Genomic DNA, 20633 nt, shown 5'->3' with positions numbered 1-20633 from the left:
AGGTGCAAGGCCTACAAGCTGCGTACCCTGCAACCGCTTGGTGCTCCAATTTTATCTATGGGTTTTTGTACAGCTCCTCTTTTTTGGATGATGCAAATCACTCAAGAAAGAATTAAAGCCTCTCCACCCTGGGAAACGATGCAAAAACAGGTTGCCTGTTTCTCCCTAAAACGCATCCAAGTGCTATAGGCCCTGATATCCGCCCCCAAACTCGATCCACAACAATCGCTTCCTCCCTCCCCGCCTTTTACATACAGTACACATACAAATACACACACGCAGAGCAGCCAGCAGGGGCGGGCCAGGCCTGACCACTCCACAAACCGCAGGGGAGAACCGCAGCCACTCCAGGTATTTTCCTTCACTCCTCCGTTCCTTCTTATCGGTCTCTCTTTTCTTCGGAATGCAGTTATTAGTGAAAAGGCAACATAAGGATCTAGGGTCTTCAAACCTCCGCTCTGGCGTCACAGACTTTGTGGGAGTGCTATATTATCCCCCCTACCTAAGTGAGCACTTGGTTTCGCCCCAGTGCTAGCGGGCGCCGAGCGGGAGCCGCGCGGGAGCGGCGCAGCTACGGCGGCGGCAGTGGTGGCGGCGGTTGCGATTCTTAGCCGTTGAGACGCCTCTGCGGCAGCTGGTGGCGCAGGTGGCTTGCGTGGACGCGGGCGGAGGCGGCCGGCCCGCCACCGCAACCTCAGCGCCCACGGCCCCGGCAGGTGAGCGGGCGGCGGTCACTCGCCCCGCCCCCCCCCCCCCCCCCGTGGCCTCTCTTTTGGCTGTAGCGGGGAAGTGGACGCGGCCCGGCCGAGGGGCGACCCGGGGTTGTGACCGTCGAGGAGCAGGTTGTGGGGGAGGTCGTGCGTGGATGGAAGGGAAATGTCCGCCTTTCTTAATTCATGTTTCTCTTCACTGTATCCCCTCCCTTTTGGGGCTTGAGCCCGTGGAAGAAGCCCTGGGAAAGATGGGGCGGGAGAAGGGAATCTAAGGTAGGGCAGCATCCCTGCCTCAGGTGGTGGCGTCTTTGAAGCTGGAAACCTGCTCCAGCCAGGAGAGGTAGCTGCGGAAGCCGCGCTCTACGGGAGGAGCGGGAGGCGGCCCTCCTCTCACTCTCTCCCACCCCCACCCTCGCCGTCCCTGCCCCTCCCCCTTCCCCTGCGGCCCCTCCCTTCGGGTTTCTTCGCTTTAACCGTCCTCCCTGCTGTCCCTCGCAGGCCCGTCGGGACACCCCGAGGCATCCTCCCCCGCCCGCCAGCGAGGGAGCCTGGGCTCATCCGCGCTCCCGCATCCCTTTGCCGCGCGCACCGCCGCATCTCCTGTGTTTGGGACCCCCAGCCTCGCCCCCGAGACATGACTCGCGATTTCAAACCTGGAGACCTCATCTTCGCCAAGATGAAAGGTTATCCTCATTGGCCAGCTCGAGTGAGTGATTTGTAGCCTTCGCGTTTAATGGTGCTGCCTTCATTCTGAGAGGCCTTCTTCCTTCCATTTCTATTATTTTTTCCTGTGTCCTTTCTCTCCCTCGATTTTGTTTATCTCATTTGTAATTTCTCATTTTAGTTTTTGCCCAGTAATTTCCCATGCAATTGTAAAAATCTAGGTTTTCTTACATACCTATTTCCCTGTGGCTTGTTTTTGACAATCGTTGACAGGTGTTCTTATAGGAAATATTTAGATGACATGCCAGTTAAGGTTTCACTGTAGATGGAATGATCCATGTTTAAAAACTAGTAAAACATGACATTTCCTAAATTTTGAATAAAATACAACATATCAGTGGAACCTGTGCAAATTACAAACTCTTAAATGTCAGAAGTGTATATTCAATTGAATCAGGGTTTTAAAAAATACATGATTTGAGTTGATGAGGCTCTGTCTGGGTTCACTTGTTTAATAAAGATGTTTAGGAGTGGATAGTCTTGAAAATTTTTCTGTAAGTTAGTACCAAGGAAGGTCCATAAAATTTATTTCCAGGTTTTTATTTATGTTGTTTACCTTACGACCTTGATGAAGTTGTTTTACCTAATTTTGTTTCCCATGGACAAAAGGAGGAGTGGACCAGGTTCGGGGTTCACATCTAGTGGTACAGAGTTGTCACTAAGGACCCAGGATATTTTATGACACTTAGGCATTGAAACGGTCTGAAACACCTAAGTTCCATTTTCAGAAAAATACCTTTTGTAAGATTTTGATGGGACCCAGTTTCTAAGACCCAGATAGATAGAACCTGAAGAACGTTGGGATACATTAGAGTAAGCTCAAGATCTTTTTAAAATATAACCATGTGATATTCTAAAGTTGTAATTATTATTTTTAAAAACCATTTATTTTCTCCTAATTTGCCCTTAAGGCATTTTTCAAAAATAATTAAATCTTATAGTTCTTGTTTTGTGAGCTGGAAAGAGGAATGTACAGAGATATCCGTTAGATAACAGAATCATGGATTGATCAAGTGAGAGTACCACTGAAGTACAGAATGATCATAGTTTCTTGATTTCTTTTTTCCTATCCAGCTCTTTTTAGACTCCAGTTAACGTTTCCTTTCAAAGTTTTTTTCTCTTGGTCTTATCACATCCGTTTTCAGTGGAGTTTCACTTGAACATCTTTATCTTTAATCATAACCCTTATCTAATATTTGGCATTCTAACCTGTTCCCTTTAGGAAAATCTTTTAATTCTTGTGTATGTTTTGACTTCCAAATATATTGTAAACTTCTTGAGGGCAGTGGCGTTAAACTGAATTTTTTTTTGATACCCCACCAGTCAGTCCTTAGTTATGTAATCATGCACTTACAAAACACTGTATTTCATATTTAAATTAGGCCTAGGGATTTGAGCAGGTTTAAGGTCCCCCCAAAATGCTTCCTTATAATTTTCTCAAGGCATCCTTATTTATTTTGAGGTATCAAAATCTGAGGGTATCTGATACATCCATATTCCAGATTCCCAAGCCACTCTAGTGAGAATTCAAGTGGAAATGCTGAAAAAATTTTGTACTCCCACATCATCCTCCCCACACCCTTCAGTGTGCTAGGTGACTAAGAGTTAGTGCTATTAAAAGTAATAAAGTAGCCTTAGGAGGACCAGAGTATTTTCTTTCTTTCTTTAACAAGTCTTGCTTTTAATGAGTTCATTGGGATTGGAATGGGAATTTTTGTTTTTTTTCCTCCCCTTGGAAGCACCTAATTTGGTTTTGATGTGTTCTTTAAGAATTATGTATTTTTTTCCTTCTTTAGTCTTAAGAATTTTAAGAATTATGTATTTTTTTCCTTCTTTAGTCTTAAGAATTGTAAATCTTTATTTTACAGAGCTTAGAGTATTTAAGGTTTCAGCTGTATAGTTCTTGTTCCCTGTTGGGTTTAACATTTTCTGTCTACATAGTCCAAACTGGATTCCTTTTAAGTCTTACATATTCTTGTAATCCTTTACTAGTAAGAATCATTTTTAAAATCAACTTAAAAAAATTTTGCCTAACACTTGTTAAGCTCAGTCTGTGCTAATAAGCATTTGAACAGACTCTTAAAGCTATTTACTAGCAGAAATAAACAAACTAAATTTACAGAAAATATTTCTTATTTTAAGGGTTTCAGGATTTTTGCAATTCTTGGGGCCTTCCCACAGTTAAAATGACAGGTTAAAGTGACAGGTATAAGTGGAGAAGTTAAGGTCCCTAGTGGTATTGGATGGTAATGATTTTATTAGTGTCAAACTCTCCTTTTGTCCCTGCAGATGATCAGTGCAGTAACTCTTATGATCTGGCCCTCTATAGTGTAATGCTTATAGAGTCGAGTCAACTCCCTTAACAAAGTCAACTGATTTTTTTAATTAAATTGCTTTTGAAATAGAAATTTATTAAATTCTTTCTAGATACCACTGCTTGGTAACTTGAACAAAAGGGAATAAAGCAGAGTAACAAATATTACAGAAATATTAGATATAACCTCATACTTTTTTTTTTTAATTAAAAGCACCTAATACTTTTCCTTAATTAAAAGGGTTGAAAGAGAACTGAAAAAGGAATAGGTAACCCCATGTGACTCAACCATGTGGATGGAGGATCTTTTCATAATAAGTGTTTCATACTTTGGGAAATACTACTAAACTTTTGTTAATGTCTCCTTTTATTTGTGTATTTTTTTGCAGTGCTGGGGTTTGAATTCTTGGGATCTTGTGGATGCTGAGCAAGCACTGAGCTATACCCCAGCCCAATGTGTGCCTTTACATTACTGTTTTTTTGTATAGCCTTCCTACAGAAATATTGTTTAGGATTGTGGAACAGGTTTGGATTCCTTACATGAAGTGCTTAGAGCCAAATATGTTTAAGAATTCAACAATTTGATATTTTAGGATGCTGAAACCTGCGCCACATATTTTCCTGCAGGTAGGGTCTGGGATAGCACATAATCAACACAATGTTTCTGCAGAGAAACAACAGAAATACTAGGGGGATAATAGTATTGACTTAATTAACCTCAGTGTCAGTCCTGGTTTTGCTACCAAATGGGTTTTGGAAAAATACTGTGTTTTAGAACTTCTTGGGTTTCAAAACTGGAGCTATGGAATTATGGGCTTGTCATAATGAGTCCATTTTATATCAGATATCTCTTGGATGTCTTGTTCTTAGTTTTTTCAGGTCTGTATGATTGAAAATATTTTAATTTTTCTAATCTTTATTTTAGGTAGACGAAGTTCCTGATGGAGCTGTAAAGCCACCCACAAATAAACTACCCATTTTCTTTTTTGGAACTCATGAGACGTAAGTCCTGTTAGCGTTATAGGTAAATCATAGTTAATTTTGCAGGGTCATTTGGCATAAAATGAAGAAGAGCAAGTAGAGATTCAGTGGGAAAATAATAAGGAAATAGAAAATTTTAAAATCATTTAGATTTTGAAAATGTCTTCGATTTTTTTTTTTTTTTTTTTTTTCGTGGTATTGGGGATTGAACCCAGGACCTTGCACATGCAGACCAAATGTTCTACCACTTAGCTGTACCCTCCACCGTTTGTGAGGTAGGCACTTTACCACAGAACTATACCCCTGCCCTATTACTAGTCTCCAATTTGTATATATTTGCCATTTACAGACATTTCATGTTAATGGTATCATACAATATCACATAATTTGTTTAAAATGCAATTTTAGATCTAGAGTTGGATTGACTTTCACCATATTTCGAGTTAGGTTCAGGAATATTGTATATAAACAAAGAAAAATTGTGTGTGTATATATATGTTAATCATATATATATGTTATTTTTTTATATGTATATTTTGGGGAGTACCAGGGGTGCTCAGCTACATCCCCAGTCCCTTTTTTTTTTTTTTTTTTTTTCCTTCTTTGGAGACAGGGTCTCCCAAAGTTGTTTAGGGCCTTTCTAAGTTGCTGAGGCTGGTTTTGAACTCACAGTCCTCCTGCCTCAGCCTTCCAAGCCTCTGGTTTGCAGGCATGCACCACCATGGAAACTTAGGCAAAAGTAATAGGGAAAGGATTCGTGTACATGTGTATGTGGTCCTGGGAATTGAACCTGTAGACCCTCTACCACTGAGCTACATCCCTAACCTTTTTAATTTTGAAACAGGGTCTTGTTAAATTACACAGGCTGGCCTCAAATTTGTGGTCCTCCTGCCTCAGCCTCCTAAATAGCAGGTACTATAGATGTGTAGCCTTAAGCCTAGTGGGAAAGGAATCTGAAAAATTGTGCACTGTGTATCGATGTGTAAGGGTTTGCAAAATGTGGTGCTAGGTCTAGCAACGTCAGAATCCCATGGATTTTTGGTTAAAAAAGGAAGTTCTTAGGCCCAGACCCACAATCAGTTGTGAGGTGTGGAGCCCAGCTGTATGTTTTAACAAGCTTTCCAGATGATTCTGATGTATGTGAAGGTTGGAAACATTAATAACATGAGCAGACATTTATCAGAATTTTTGTTTTTCTGATTTTAAAAGATTTTATGCTATTATATGTATTCTTATGGTTTCATGAAACACATAGTACATTCTTTTTTTGGGGGTACTGGGGATTTAATTCGGGGTGCTTTTATCACTGAGCTACATATCCCAACCCTTTTTAATTTTGAGAGACAGCATCTTGCTTAGTTGCTTAGGACCTTGCTAAGTTACTGAGGCTGGCTTCGAACTTGCAATCTTCCTGTCTCAGCCTCCCAAGTACCTGGGATTATAGGTGTGCAACACTGCCTGATCCATTTTTAGCTTGTCTCTCCCTACCACAGATTAAATTCCAGGGCCCTTTACATGTTACTTATTTGTTTCGGGTGCTGGGGATTGAACCCAGGACCTTGCACATGCAGGCCAAATGTTCTACCACTTAGCTATACCCCCCACCCTTTGTGAGGTATGCACTTTATCACAAAACTATACCCCTGCCTTAGGTTATTATTTTAAATTTTGAAGAGGAATAAACATTCTTTCCCCATTGTTTAAAAATGAGGATTTTACATTATACTTTTGCAGTGCTGGGGATGAAACTCAGTCCTTCCCACATGCTAGGCAAGGTCTATACCACTGAGCTAGCTGTTCAAGAAATTAAGATATTCAAAGAATTAAAATGTATTTAACTTTAAAATTAAGCTAATTTTCATTCAAAATGCTTTTATAGTGTTTTGATCTTAGTGTTCTCACAAATACATCATTTATCTTTGGAAAGGTAGTACTGCCGTATATACTGTTGATATTTTTTATATTTAAGATTAGTTTTTAGGAACTAGGTCTCTAATAGTCCTGGGAGGGTAGTTATGTATTTGAACTTTGCAATTTGAACTTTGCATAAATGGAAGTCTGTTCTGACAACCAGTAGTTCGATGGGACAGGAAGAAGAAAAGAAGTAGAAATTTGGAATATTACTGATCTATAAGTGATTTATTAAGATTTTATTATGAATTTAGAACAGGATCCTTTTGTGACTGCATTCTTTCCTGAACCTATAAGCTGTCCAATTTTACATATCATTTGATGTCATTTATAGAAATTTGTCCAGCAGTAAAGTTTTTTGTTTTGTTTTTGCTTCTTTTTGCAATAGTGGGGATTGAACCCAGGGTCTCACACTACTAGGCAAGTAATTTAGACTGAGCTAACACCCCTAGCCTTTTTAGCTTGTGAGATAGGGTCTTGCTAAGTTGCCTGGGCTGGCTTCATATTTGGTGATCCTTCTGCCTCAGCCTTCCAGGTAGCTTTCATTATAGGTGTGCTCCAGCATACCTGGCTAAATTTTGAATATTAGTGACCCTTATGTATGCTAACTTTGACCATCCACTAGGTATCACAGACCTAACATTTAAATAGGATTCTTTTTCTGTGTGTGTGCATATATTTTCAGTTTTTAGGGTGGGTTGTTTGTTTTTGTGGCGCTGGGAATTGAACCCAGGACCTTGTGCTTGACAGGCAAGCACTCTAAAAACTGAGCTATATCCCCAGCCCAGTCTTTAGGTTTTATATGTATATATATTTTAGTTGTAGGTGGACACAATACCTTTAATTTTTTATTTTTATGTGGTGCTAAGGATCAAACCCAGGGCCTCATACATTCTAGGGGAGTGCACTACCACTGAGCCACAACCCCAGCTCTAAAACTGTTTCTTGGTAGGCAGTTCTGATACTGGAGCCAAAGTCTTGGCGTTATCCTTGATTCTCATTACAGTCATTCCCTTTCCCCTCTACATCTAGTCAGTCAGCAAATCCTTGTTCTTTTCCTTTAAAATGCATACTGATCTTGTCTTTGGTTCCTCTGTTAACAACTGAAGTCAGTGTCACAATTATTCCTGTAATTAGTGTCCTTATCCTATCTTGGTCTCATTTTCCATTCTAAATATATAATCAGTGACTTTATATGCCAATCAGGTTGTGTCATTTTCCTATCCAAAAACCTTCAATGACTCCCTATTAACATTACCATAAACATTACTTATAAACTAGGTAGCACATGCCTGTAGTTAACAGCTCCTACGAGGCTAAGGCAGAAGTATAGAAACTTGAAGGCCAGCCTGAGCAACTTAGTAAGATCCTGTTTTCATAAATAAAATGAAAAGGGCTGGAAATGTAGCTCAGGCTTGTCCAGCATGTTATGAGGCCCTGTGTTCAATTCTCAGTACAAGAAAACCAAAGCAAAAACAAAACAAACTATTTACAAATACAGTTTTTGAGACCCAGTTGGCCTATATTTAACTCTCCAACTTACCTCATCACATTTTTTCAGTGCTTTTTTTGTTTTACAGATATGTTTTATCTTGCCTCAGGTCCTTTTTATTTGTCTGTCCTTTTCTGGAAATGTTATTTATGCCTTCAGATATTTGAAGTCATTTAGATCTAAGCTCACTATCTCCCTTTTTATGTTTATTTTCTCAAATGCAGTGATGACTTAAAATGATTTTTTTCCCTCTTCACCCACAAGTGAAAAGCTGAAGTAGCAGGGACCTTGTCTGTTTTGTAATCACTTATTTAAGGACCTGCCACATAATAACTGTTGAATAATTATCTGAGGATTGAAAGTTTTATGCAGTTTAAGTCATTTGTTAATTACAAATTTGCTGTTCTCTTACTAATACAATGTTTAATACAACTAGTTTAGAAGTCTCTCTGCTATTTACCTGTTATATGACCTCAGGCGGGGTTACTTTCTTTTGGTCTTCTTCCTAGTTTGTGACATGGGAATAATAATAATCTATCTCATAATTTTGGGGTGCAAACAAGATAATTATATGAAAATTCCTAGAATAGTGCATGGTACATGTTAAACACTAAATAAATGTCAGTTATTAAAAATTGTACAACTTTGACAAATATGTCATTTTGGAAACAGTACTTGCAGGGATTTATAAATTAGTGGTAACATTGCATATTTTTCCAAGGCTGATAGTACTTGTGTTACTGAATTGTTTGAAATGCAGGTGAATTTGAGTTTTGCTGACTGATTGCCTTTACTAATTAAGGGAATGCTCTAACCTAATTCTATTTCTCAGGAAGTCTGGAAATTTTACATAAAATGGTATTTTGCTGCTTTTATCTCCTTACTGCTCTTAATTGCCTTTTTACAAAGAAATTGTATATTTAGCTTTAGGAACTTTATATACCATAGGCTATTTTTTAAAAATATTTTTTAGTTGTCAATGGACCTTTATTTTATTTATTTGTATGTGGTGCCAAGAATTGAACCCAGTGCCTCATACATGCCTGGCAAGTGCTCTACAACTGAGCCACAACCCCAGCCCTGTCATAGGCTGTTTTAAAACCTGCCTAATTTATAGTTTTAGAAGTGAAGGTCAAGGGAGGGTGGTATTGGTTGGATCACAGGTAGTAAAGGAATGAATCATGGGATAGGATTTAAAAAAAATTTTTTTTCTGTAGTTGTAGATGGACAGCATGCCTTTATTTTATTTGCTTATCTTTGCATGTGATGCTAAGGCTTGAACCCAGTGTCTCACATGTACTAGACAAGTGTTCTGCCACTGAGCCACAGCCCGGGCGGGATAGGATTTTTATTCCACACTCTTATACAACCTCCATACTCCTACCATAGCTGTATGTGCTGGTGTTGGGCTGTTGTAGATTCTCTTATGCCTCACACCAAGTAATGAAATGAACTGTTTTATTTATCTCTGTTATACCAGCAGATTAATGGCATAAAATACAGCAGATGCATATTCAATTGTCTAGTGAATAATTTTTTCATTATAAAATAATGCATGCTATTATATAAAACCCTATAAAATGTTTTCTAGTGTGTGATTTGAGTAATGGAAAAGTAAAGCAGCAAGTTAGAATCAGTATATAAAAAATGAACTGTCTAGTAAGCATTGGCAAAGTTAAACAAGTTTGATATTTTAACCTAGATAGACCTTCCCATTTTGTTCATGGGATTTCTGGTTTACGTTAAAGGAAAGGTTCTAGGTGTGCAACAACTGAGATTTCATGAGGATTATGGTGTATACTCTAGTGGGTATGCAGATTGTTTACAAGAAAAGTTAGTTCAAAGACATAACTGCGTTTTTGTGTATTTAAACTCATAAAAATCAGGACACAGTGCACATACATACACACTTAGGGCCTTGAGGAGTGTGTTGTGTAAGAACCATATTTGTAAAATATAGTTTGAGAGTTACAGAATTATTGCTGTACTCAATGATTTGCTAAGTTTTTAGTTTTTTTTTTTTTTTTTTTTTAATTATCCTTGATTCTTACAGGTTTGCCATTGGTATTTGAGGTTTTAATTCAATGTAAAGGGATATGGCACCAATATTTTGTTAGGAGATGCTTCAAAGAGTATATTACAGTGGATAATGGAAACTCTGAAATCTTCTTAATGATCACTGCACAGAGTTGAGACTGCTGTTCAACAGCTAGGTGACCATGCCTGTGTAAGCGGAACTTCAGTTTCCTAATTTTAGAATAAGGATTTGGGGATCCTTAAGTTTTCTTTTAGCTCTGAAATTCACCACTTGAATTAATGTGTGTATTTTCTTTGCTAAAATTTTTTTTAAAAGAGCATAAAAATTCTCTGTAATGGAATAAATCATTTTTATTTTTATTTTTTTTTTGTGTGTGTGGTATTGGATATTGAACCTAGGGTTGCTCTACCACTTAGCTAAATCCCCAGCCTTTTTTATTTTATTTTTTTTTGGACAAAGGTGTCAAGACCATTTATTGGAACAAAGGACAATTTTTTCAATAAATGGGGCTGGTGAAACTGGATATTCATATTCAAAAGAATGAAGTTGGACTCTTTATCTATCACCATATACAAAAATTAACTCAAAATTAAATATCTGGGGCTGGGGTTGTGGCTCAGTGGTAGAGCACTTGCCTTGCACATATGAGGCCTTGGGTTTGATCCTCAGCACCACATAAAAACAAAATAAAGGTATTGTGTTCACCTACAACTTAAAAAAAAAAAATATATATATATATATATATATATAAAATACCTAAATGTAAGATCTAAAATTATAAAACTCTTAGCAGGAAACAGAGGGCCAAATTTTCATGACATTGGATTTAGTACTGCTTTCTACACTGATACCAAAGGCACAGCAACAAAAGAAAAAATTAGACTAATTGGATTTTGCAAGTGAGAGGTTTTGTGCTTTAGAAGACAAAGGGCAATACATGGAATGGGAGAAAATACTTGCAAATCACACATTTGATAAGGAAGTAATATCCAGAATGTATAGGGAATTCCTAAAACTCCGCAACAGAAACAAAAGAACATGAGCTGGGGGTATAGCTTGGTGTTAGACTTCTTGCCTAGCATGTGTGAGGCCCTGGATTTGATCCTCAGCACTGTTGATAATAAATAAATAATAAAAATAAATAAATAAAAGCTAGGGGTAGCACCAAATACCAGTAATCTCAGTAGTTCAAGAGACTGAGGCAGGACAATTGCAAGTTTGAGGTCAACCTCAACAACTTAGTGAGACTCTTTCAATATAAAACATTAAAAAGGGCTGGAGATGTAGTTCAGTGGTAAAGTGACTCAGAGTTCAATCCCCAGTACCAAAAAGGAAAAAAAAAAAAAAAAAGTTATGGAGACGGATGGTGGTGATCAGTGGAGTGCTTGCCTTGCAAGCACAAGACCCTGAGTTCAATCCCCAGCACTGCCTCCCCCCCCCAAAAAAAGTAGTTAAGATATAAATTTGGTGGTATGTATATTGTACCAAATAAAAAGTAATGGAGAAAAAACAATGACAGTTGTTGTAATATCCAAATAAGATAGGGGACTGAATGGAGATGTTGGCAGTAAGTAACTGGCAAAATGAGTGGATTGGGGCTGGGGATACAGCCCAGCCCCAGCCCCTTTTAGTTTTTATTTCAAGACAGGGTCTCACCAAGTTGTGGAGGCTAGCCTCAAACTTGAGATCTGGGACTGGGGTTGTGGCTCAGTGGTAGAGCACTTGCCTAGCATGTGTGAGGCACTGGGTTTGGTTTTCAGCACCATATACCAATGAATGAGTAAAATAAAGGTGTTGTGTCCATCTGCAACCAAAAAAAAAAAAAAAAAATCCTTGAAATCCTCCTGCCTCAGTCTCCCAAGTCATTAGGATCATAGACATGTGCTACTTTACCCTCTTTTACTCCAGTTTTTAAGTAACAATTCCTAAACCTGTTAATGTTCTGAAGAATTTTGTTTGGATTTACTTTAAATTTTCCAATATTAGGTATTTTGTGTAGTTACATCCTTCTTTTATTTTACGTTATTTTTGGGGGGCAGGGGGCAGTACTAGGGATTGGACCCAAGGGCACTACTCTACCACTGAGCCACATCCCCAGCCCTATTTTGTTTTTTATTTCGAGACAGAGTCTTGCTGAGTTGCTTAGGATTTTGCTATGTTGCTGAGGCTGTCTTTGAATTGGAGATTTTTCTGCCTCAGCCTCCTGAGCCACTGGGAATACAGGTGTGCACCACTGTGCCTGGTGTCTTTTTTTTTTTTTTTTTTTTTTTTTTTTTTTGACACCTCTTTAGAATGGAATGTTTTATCAAGTGAATTGGAGCTGACAGCCACATGTGGTATCCTGTGGGAATGTATCTCCAAAGAGGATTCTCTACCATCATTTTTGAGTCTTATTAGGTGGTCATCAGTCTTAAGAATATCATTTGACCCAGTTGTTCTTAAAATTGATTATGAAGATGGGTTCTGAGATTAATATGTTTATTATAGCAACATTATTCAATAATAATTTTGATATAAAAATGATCCAGCAATAGGGATGGGGTTGTGGCTTAGTGGTAGAGCAGTTGCCTAGCGTGTGTGAGGCACTGGATCGATTCTCAGCACCACATATAAATAAATGAATAAAATAAAGGTCGATCAACAATTAAAAAAAAATTACCCAACAATAGACCAATTTTGGATTATCCATTCAGTGAAATAATATGATAAATAATTGTTGATATGAAAAGATATTCATTTTAACTAAAAGTATGTAGTTGAGACAGGCTCTTAAGTTGCAAATATACTGGCTTTAACTTGTGATCTTCCTGCTTCGGCCTCCCCAATTTTTTGAAATTACAGGCATCACAGTGCCTGGCAAAATTTAAAATTTTTAACATCAAAGAGAGATATGATCCATTGCCCATATAATTTACCTATTTAAAGTATACGGTTTAGTAGATTATTAGGATATCCAGAGAGTAGTGGAGGCATTAGCCCAATCTAAAAGACACCTAGTACTCATTAGCAGTTACTTAACTGTTTCTTCCCAATCCTCCTTCCTGCCTTGGCCTATGCAATCACCAAATTACTTTCCTATTCTAGGCAGTTCATATAAAGGGAACTATACAACTTGTGGTTTTTAGTGATTAACTTTATATGCTTGGCATAATGTTTCCATATTCATCCATGTTGTAGCATGTGGTAGTGCTTCTATTATTGTCAGATAATATTGTCCATTGTTATTAATCTGTCATAACTATTCATCATTTGACAGACTTTCGAATTTTTCTGCATTTGGCTATTATGAGTAATGCCACTGTGAACTTAGTGTACATGATTTTTTTCCCCTTCTTTCCCATGCGGGGGATTAAATCCATGGCCTGCAGCTTGCTAGGCAAGTACTCTGCCAGTGAACTTCATCTCCAGCCCCGGTGCACTAGTTTTTGTATGGACATACATTTTCATTTCTTGAAGAGTAGAATTCCTGGGTCAAATGCCCTAAGATTAGTCTTTTTAGAAACTGCCAGAATGTTTCTAAATGAGCTGTGTATGAGGGTTCTAATTTCTCTGCATTGTCTTTATTTGTTATTTTTTCATTTATTTTTTACTGTGGTGTTAGGGATGCATCCCAGGACTTTGTCTTTGTTAGACAAGTGCTCTATCACTGAGACATCCCCAGCCACGTTTTCTTTTTTATTATATATGTTTTATTGGGAATGAAATATTAGCTTATTGTGGTTTTATGTTTCCCTGTTTACTGGCGCTGTTATTACTGGCGCTGTTTAAGCATCAAAAACTTCTATATTTAAATTTTGGAAAGACTATATTATTTAATTTTTGGTGTATTAGAATATGTGAATTTAGTCACATGTAGTGGTACATGCTTGTAATCTCAGGTACTGGGGAGGCTGAGGCAGGAGTATTACAAGTTTGAGACTGGATACTAGCCTCAATAAGTTGGCAAGACCCTGTCTTAAAATAAAAAGGGTGGTGATATAAGCTCACTGGGTAGAGCATCCCTAGGTTCAATCCCCAGTTTTAAAAAAAATGTGAATTTATGTATGATTTATTTGAATATCATGAGTCATAAAATAATGGAAAGTGGAACTGAGTGAATCACAATCTGGGCGGAGGAGCAAGTGGAGAATTAAAAAAAAAAATCTATTCAGCAAAATTAAGAATAAAGATTAAGTATGATGAAAAGACGTATGTAAATGAGATGTTGTAAATAAGACCAGATAAATTGATTATATTTGATGAGTAGATAGTAGACTTTCAAATTGCATTAATAAACAGCCTAGATATGTCCTTTTTTTTTTTTTTAAGTGGTGGTACTGGGGATTGAATTCCACGGGTATTCTACAGTGAGCTACTTCTGCCCCCTCCCCCTTTTAATATATTTTAGTTGTAGGTGGACACAATACCTTTATTTTATTTTTATGTGGTGCTGCGGATCGAATCCAGGGCCTCATGTGTGCTAGGTGAACACTACCACTAAGCCACAACCCCAGCCCTCTCCTGCCCTTTTATTTAATTTAGAGATAATAATATAATGCAGTCACAAAGTAGGAGTCAAAATATTGGTGTCTATAAAAGTGAACTTTAAAGGCAAATCATGAGGACAGAAGAATACAGGCCATCTTTAGTTCTGGATAGTTGCAAATAGCATTTACTGTGGCTTAGTTAAATAACACCTGTCCCTCAACACTGTGGTATAAAGTTCAAAATTTGCTACTAGCTTTTTCAACCCATAAATTAAGATGTAAACTATAGATGCATAATATGTCACTTTCATAGTTTCTTGGTCATTGATCATTGTGTATTTGTTTCTCAGATCACATATAGACTGTAAAGTATGTAGTTACCATTGTCTCCAGTGACGGAGCCAAGTGACTTTACCAAAATAAGCAAACGAGGGAAATGATCAGCAAAAATGAAAGTGCAGTAAAGAAATAGTAATAATGCTGGAAGTTAATTTGAATTGAATGTGCGTAGAGTTATAGAATAAGTAGCTAACCTTGTGAATGTAGATGTGCACATTTGGAGAGACATTGAATGTCCAGTCCAAGGAACTTGACTGAAGTAATGAAAACAAGTTTTATCAATCTAATGAGGAAAGTGGTTAGAAAGTATAAAGAGGTCCCGGAGGAAGTAACACCAACAAAAACATTAAACATACTTCACAGTGTTGAAGGATAAAATGTTGGAAGAAGATCTAAACTTAAAAAGGAGTATGGGGATTCACCACAGTGTACAAAGTATGCTTCCTCCATAGAAGTCATTAAAAAAAGTACTGATCAACTTACGCTTGATTTTTTTTTTTTTTTTTAAACAAAACAAAAGGGCACATTTTAATCTCAGTGTTCCTAATGTTTTGAGTTACACTATACAAAATAATATTGGGTTTACTATTTTATTTCCTTACCAATTTATAACTTGTCAGTAATAGTATTTAGTGTCATGCTAATTTTTAAATATCATGTAACAATTTTAATTTTTCCCGTTATCTAGAGTGCTTGTTTTTTGATCTCACACTGTCATGCAAAGTAGACTGCTTGTTGTTATTAATTCTTGTCACTTGGGAGGCTAAGGCCTGAGACTGAGACAGGAGGGGATTGCATGTTCAAGGCCAGCCTGGGCAGCTTAGTGAGACCCCTATCTCAAAATAAGATGAAAAGGGTTGGGGTATAGCTCAGTGGTAGAACACTTGCCTAGTATGTGCAGGGCCCTGGGTTTAATGCCTATTACCTACCGCACAAGACAAAGGAGCCTGCCTTTTCAGATGAAGATGGATAATCCAAGTAAAAAATATTTATTTTAAACCCTTAAATACTTAAACATCATTGTGGTAGATCAGTCTTCTTTTTTTTCAATGGCTTTTAGATTTAGAGTCTTACCTAAAAACATTCCATGTTGGAGGATTTTAAACATTTTTCTGTAATAAAAATTTTTGAGGTTTTTTTTTTTTTTTCTTGCAGTTCCTTTTGCCATCAGTTTTGATATTAATATGGAACTATAAATGGGGGTATTGTGGGACTTTTTATCTACATTGTTGACTATGATCCAATTTTTCTCTTTTAGCTTCTAGAGTTTTTGTCTCATTTGACCTTATGAGTCTGTACCTTTAAAATACTTCCTTTACCATTGTCTTTTGAAATTTCAAGAGGGAAATTTTGTTGAACAAGTTTGTTTTAACTAGAAATAAATTTTTGTGGCAATTCAACTTACTTTGAATTTGAAATTGATTATGTAGTAGGCATGTTGCACTCTTTTAACTGTGTTACATTTCCTATTTTGAGGTAATGGGCAGGAATGATGCCTGTAAAAGCTCAGTATCTTGATGAAAAGATGATGATTTCAGCTGAAATTTGAATTAAAATTTCTTCACAAATAAAATTATTGCTGTGTCTTAATCCTAGGATAGTAATATGTGATATTTTGAAATTGGGGTGTGCAGTTAAAATGTTTTGAATATTTCGTGAATTACAGAATTTAAGTAATAAAGATTTTATGTGCCCTATAGAGTTGTCTCTCTTTTTTTTTTAAATTTTTTTAGATATTGATAGATCTTTGTTCATTTATTTTTACGTGGTGCTGAGAATTGAACTCAGTACCTCACATGCTAGGCAACGCTCTACCACTAAGCCAACCACAGCCCTGTAAGCCTCCTTTTAATCAAAATTTTACTTTAAAATCTTACAAAGTTTTTCTGTATGTATTCATTAGGTCTCTAATTCTTATAGAATGTCAGCAGATAAAAAAATTGTGATGTACATCTAACTATAATAATTTTAAGTCAGCACATTTTAGAGGAAATTAGTGTCAATTTCATTTTCCTGTTTTGAAAAGTACATATATAAAGCTTGGTGCAGTGGTACATGCCTGTAATTCCAGCAACTCTGAAGGCCAAGGCAGAAGGATCACAGGTTAAAGGCCAACCTGGGCAACTCAGTAAGATCTTATTTCAAAATAAAAAGGGTTGTGGGTGTAGCACACCCACAGTAGAGTGCTTGCTTAGCATGCATGAGGCTCTGAATTCATTCCCCAGCACGAGAGAAAAAACAAAAAGCTCAATTATAGGTATGTCCACCATCATCGTGAAAATAGCTCATACATAATGTTTACCTTTATAGAACTGACAGGCTTATTTTTTGGACTGGGAATTGAACCAGGGTGCCCAGTTCTCCTGCCTCAGCCCCCCAGGTAGTTGGAATTACAGGCACGGGCCACTGTGCCTGGCTTAGAATTGACTCTTTCTAAAGAATTTATATAGGAAGGAGAGATATAAAGGATCTTAGAGATGATATTTAAATACACAAAAACAACAACATGAAACAATTTTAACACTATGTTTCAGGGCTAGTTGAAAAAGCAAAATGACCACAAAAAAGCAGAAATGTGAAAACCTCTGGCACTGTGTAGACTGTAAAAATGATATTATTCAGAGTAAGAAAACTGAAACAAGTATTATTCAATCTTAGGAATGTTTGCATCAGGTGACAAACGTTTTTCTATTTTGTTTATGACTGAATGACCTCAAAGACTATAATAAGTAATTTGGGATTACCAATAAATTTTAGTGAGTGGACAAATTTACAAATAATCCACAGACAACAAGCATCAATTAAGTGCAAGAAGATTATGTTTTACCTTATGGAAAAAGCACGTTATATAAGTTGCTGGCTGTGAGTTCAGTGTATATTTGTGAAAGTATTTTTAAACAGGAGCACACATAAAACAAGGTTATGTGTTGATAGGGTTATGAAACTGACTACAGGAATTGCACCTTGTGTATCCTTTGGGAGCATTAGTTCACTGTAATTCAGTGTTCACAAATTGGGTAATGTATCAAATTTTGTCAATGAATTTGTATTTGGAGTGCATTTAAAGGTTTGATGAATGGTATTGTGACTTAAGTTTTTTTTTTGCTTGTGTTTTTCTTTTATTTATTTATCTTTGTACTGGAAATTGAACCAAGTGGTCCCTAACCACTGAGCTACATCCCTAGCCCTGTTCATTTATTATTATTATTCTTTGGTGTCAGGGATTGAACCTAGGATACATGACCATTAAGCCACATCCCCAGCCCTTTTTATTTTTTATTTTGAGACAGTGTCTTGCTAAATTGATTAGGGCTTTGAACTTGTGATCCTCCTGCTTCAGCCTCCTGAGTCACTGGGATTACAGGCATATGTCACTATGCCCAGCATAGGTTTGTGTTTTTCTCTTGTTAAAAAATAGCAAAATTTACTGTTTTAACCAGTCTTCTGTTAACACAATTGTGCATGTTTATGGGATACAGTGTGAAAGTTGGAGTTACAAATATTTGAGATGTGAATATCTGTGTCTGTATATATGTGTGTATATGACTACATATGTATATATGCAGTGAGTTAAGTTGGGGTACATAGCATATCCATCACCTATCTTCTCAGATACTGTGTTTCTTTGAGACAGTTTGAAATCTCTTCTAGTTACTTTGAAACATACATTTAGTGTTATGTATGTTCTAACCACTTTAAAGTGTATAGTTCAGTGGTGATAAGTACATTTGCATTTTTGTGCAACTTCTGTGGTTTCCCTCCACCCCTTTTTCCTAATAGGATTGTAGATTTGGGAGGTTTTTATTGAATTTAAGTACTTGGGGGCTGGGAGTGTAGCCCAGTGGTAGAGCACTTACCTAGCATCAGTGAGGCCCTGGGTTCATTTTTCAGCACTACAAAAAAATTTAAAAAGCCTTTGTAATTAAATCACAGAACATTTATTTTTCTGTAAGCAAGGAGAACCTAAAGAACTTTAAGATTGTTGGAATAGCACTTTATCAGAGCTTTCTCATACCCTGGTGATATTGTTCTAAATTAATAAAGTGAAATCACTAGGATTTAAAATGATCATTGTCTCCTTTTTAGTTTACATATGTAAAATGCATCATAGAATAATGCTGTTTAATAACATTTAATTGAGGTTGCTTTGCATTCACATCCTTCTCTTTTTTGTTTCAGTGCTTTTTTAGGACCAAAGGATATATTTCCTTACTCAGAAAATAAGGAAAAATATGGCAAACCAAATAAACGAAAAGGTTTTAATGAAGGTTTATGGGAAATAGATAACAATCCAAAAGTGAAATTTTCAAGTCAACAGGTGAGTCATATTACATAAAATTTAGTATTTATTCAATCTTGGGAAATAACCACAGTCCTGTCTATGAGAAAATAAATGCAATTTAAAAGCCCTGTGAATTTCAGATTAAATTGTCCTTATTTATGAGGCTGACCTTGACTTAAAATGTGTAATGAATTGTTGAAATTTTTAATTGCATGGCCAAAGAGATCTCAGAAACTGAGAAATTATCAGTTAATTCCTGATTGAGAGTTTATTTAATACATTGTTGAAATTAATGCCATTTGTACTTTTAAATTTGGGTTTTTAAATTTGGTGTGTGCTTGAGTTTTCTTATTCTTTTTAATTTCTAAATCTACAAATTGTGTGTCAGAATATGAACCTCACATGGGTTTATGTGTGTGACAAAAGGACTTACAGCAATATGCAAATTACTAATGTCTAGAAGAGCAGCCTTATACCTCCTTTTCTATATTATTTGTCCAGAGGGTTTTTTTTTGCCCCCCACCTTTTTTTTTTTAAATTTTCATTCATTGTATACAAATGGGGTGCAACTATCGTTTCTGGTTATACACGAAGTAGAGTCCTACCATTTGCATAATCATACATGTACATAGGGTGAGGATGTTGGTCTCATTCTATTATCTTTCCTTCCCCCCATCCCCTCCCCATCCCTCATTGCCCAGAGTTTTTGTTAATTTATCTGTGACATAAATTTTCATAGAGTAGTTTGCTTTTACCCAATTTATGTCATTTTTCTTATACAACAGAAATTACTTTTTCTGTTTTAGTATTGATGTTATCTAAAAAATGTTTTTCTGTATTGCCAGTAACACTCTTGAATTATGTAAATATTCTCATATGGATGGCCCAGAACTCTTAAATTATTTAAAATAAACAAACCTGGGTGTTTTTGTTTCTTTGTTTTTGTTTGTTTTTTGGGTATTGGGGCTTTAACCCCCAGGGGTGTGTTACCATGATTCCCCCAGCACCCCCCTCCCCTTTTTTTTTTTTTTTTTTTTTTTTTTTTAACAGTGCTGGGGATCGAACTCAGGGTCTTGAGCTTGCAAGGCAAGCACTCTACCGACTGAGCTATCTCCCCAGCCCCCGCCCCCCAGCCTTTTTATTTTTTATTTTAAAACAGGATCTTGCTAAATTGCTTAGGACCTCACTAAGTTGTGAGGGTAACCTTGAACTTTGCCTTAGCCTCCAAAGTTGCTGGGATTACAGGCGTGCACCACTGTGCTTGGCACAGACCAGGTTTTATACTAGGACAAAAGAGTTGTAAGAGGTCTTGTGAAAATACTGAGATGGTTCTTTATTAGTTCATTTTATTAAGACCTAAGGTACCAAAAACTG

General features: G+C 36.9%; 1 protein-coding gene across 7 annotated transcripts in view; it reads left to right on the top strand.

The window, feature by feature from the left end:
* Nucleotides 1-525: 525 nt before the first annotated feature.
* PSIP1 (PC4 and SRSF1 interacting protein 1) overlaps nt 526-20633 on the top strand; it is a 48263-nt gene continuing 28155 nt past the window's right edge. For 4 of the 7 annotated variants that reach the window (XM_079112684.1, XM_079112682.1, XM_079112683.1 and 1 more), the window contains exons 1-4: nt 526-716; nt 1212-1419; nt 4676-4752; nt 19157-19295. In XM_079112684.1, the coding sequence (XP_078968810.1) occupies nt 1348-1419; nt 4676-4752; nt 19157-19295 (288 nt within the window). In that variant the 5' untranslated portion in view covers nt 526-716; nt 1212-1347. The remainder of the gene's footprint in view (nt 717-1211; nt 1420-4675; nt 4753-19156; nt 19296-20633) is intronic. The other 3 variants (XM_079112686.1, XM_079112687.1, XM_079112685.1) reach the window with 2 other exon arrangements.

Source organism: Sciurus vulgaris (genome assembly GCF_902686455.1).
Source record: "Sciurus vulgaris genome assembly, chromosome: 15".
Classification (NCBI taxonomy): domain Eukaryota; kingdom Metazoa; phylum Chordata; class Mammalia; order Rodentia; family Sciuridae; genus Sciurus; species Sciurus vulgaris.
The sequence above is the reverse complement of the archived record's forward strand: the minus strand, read 5'-3'. Positions and strand labels throughout refer to the sequence as shown.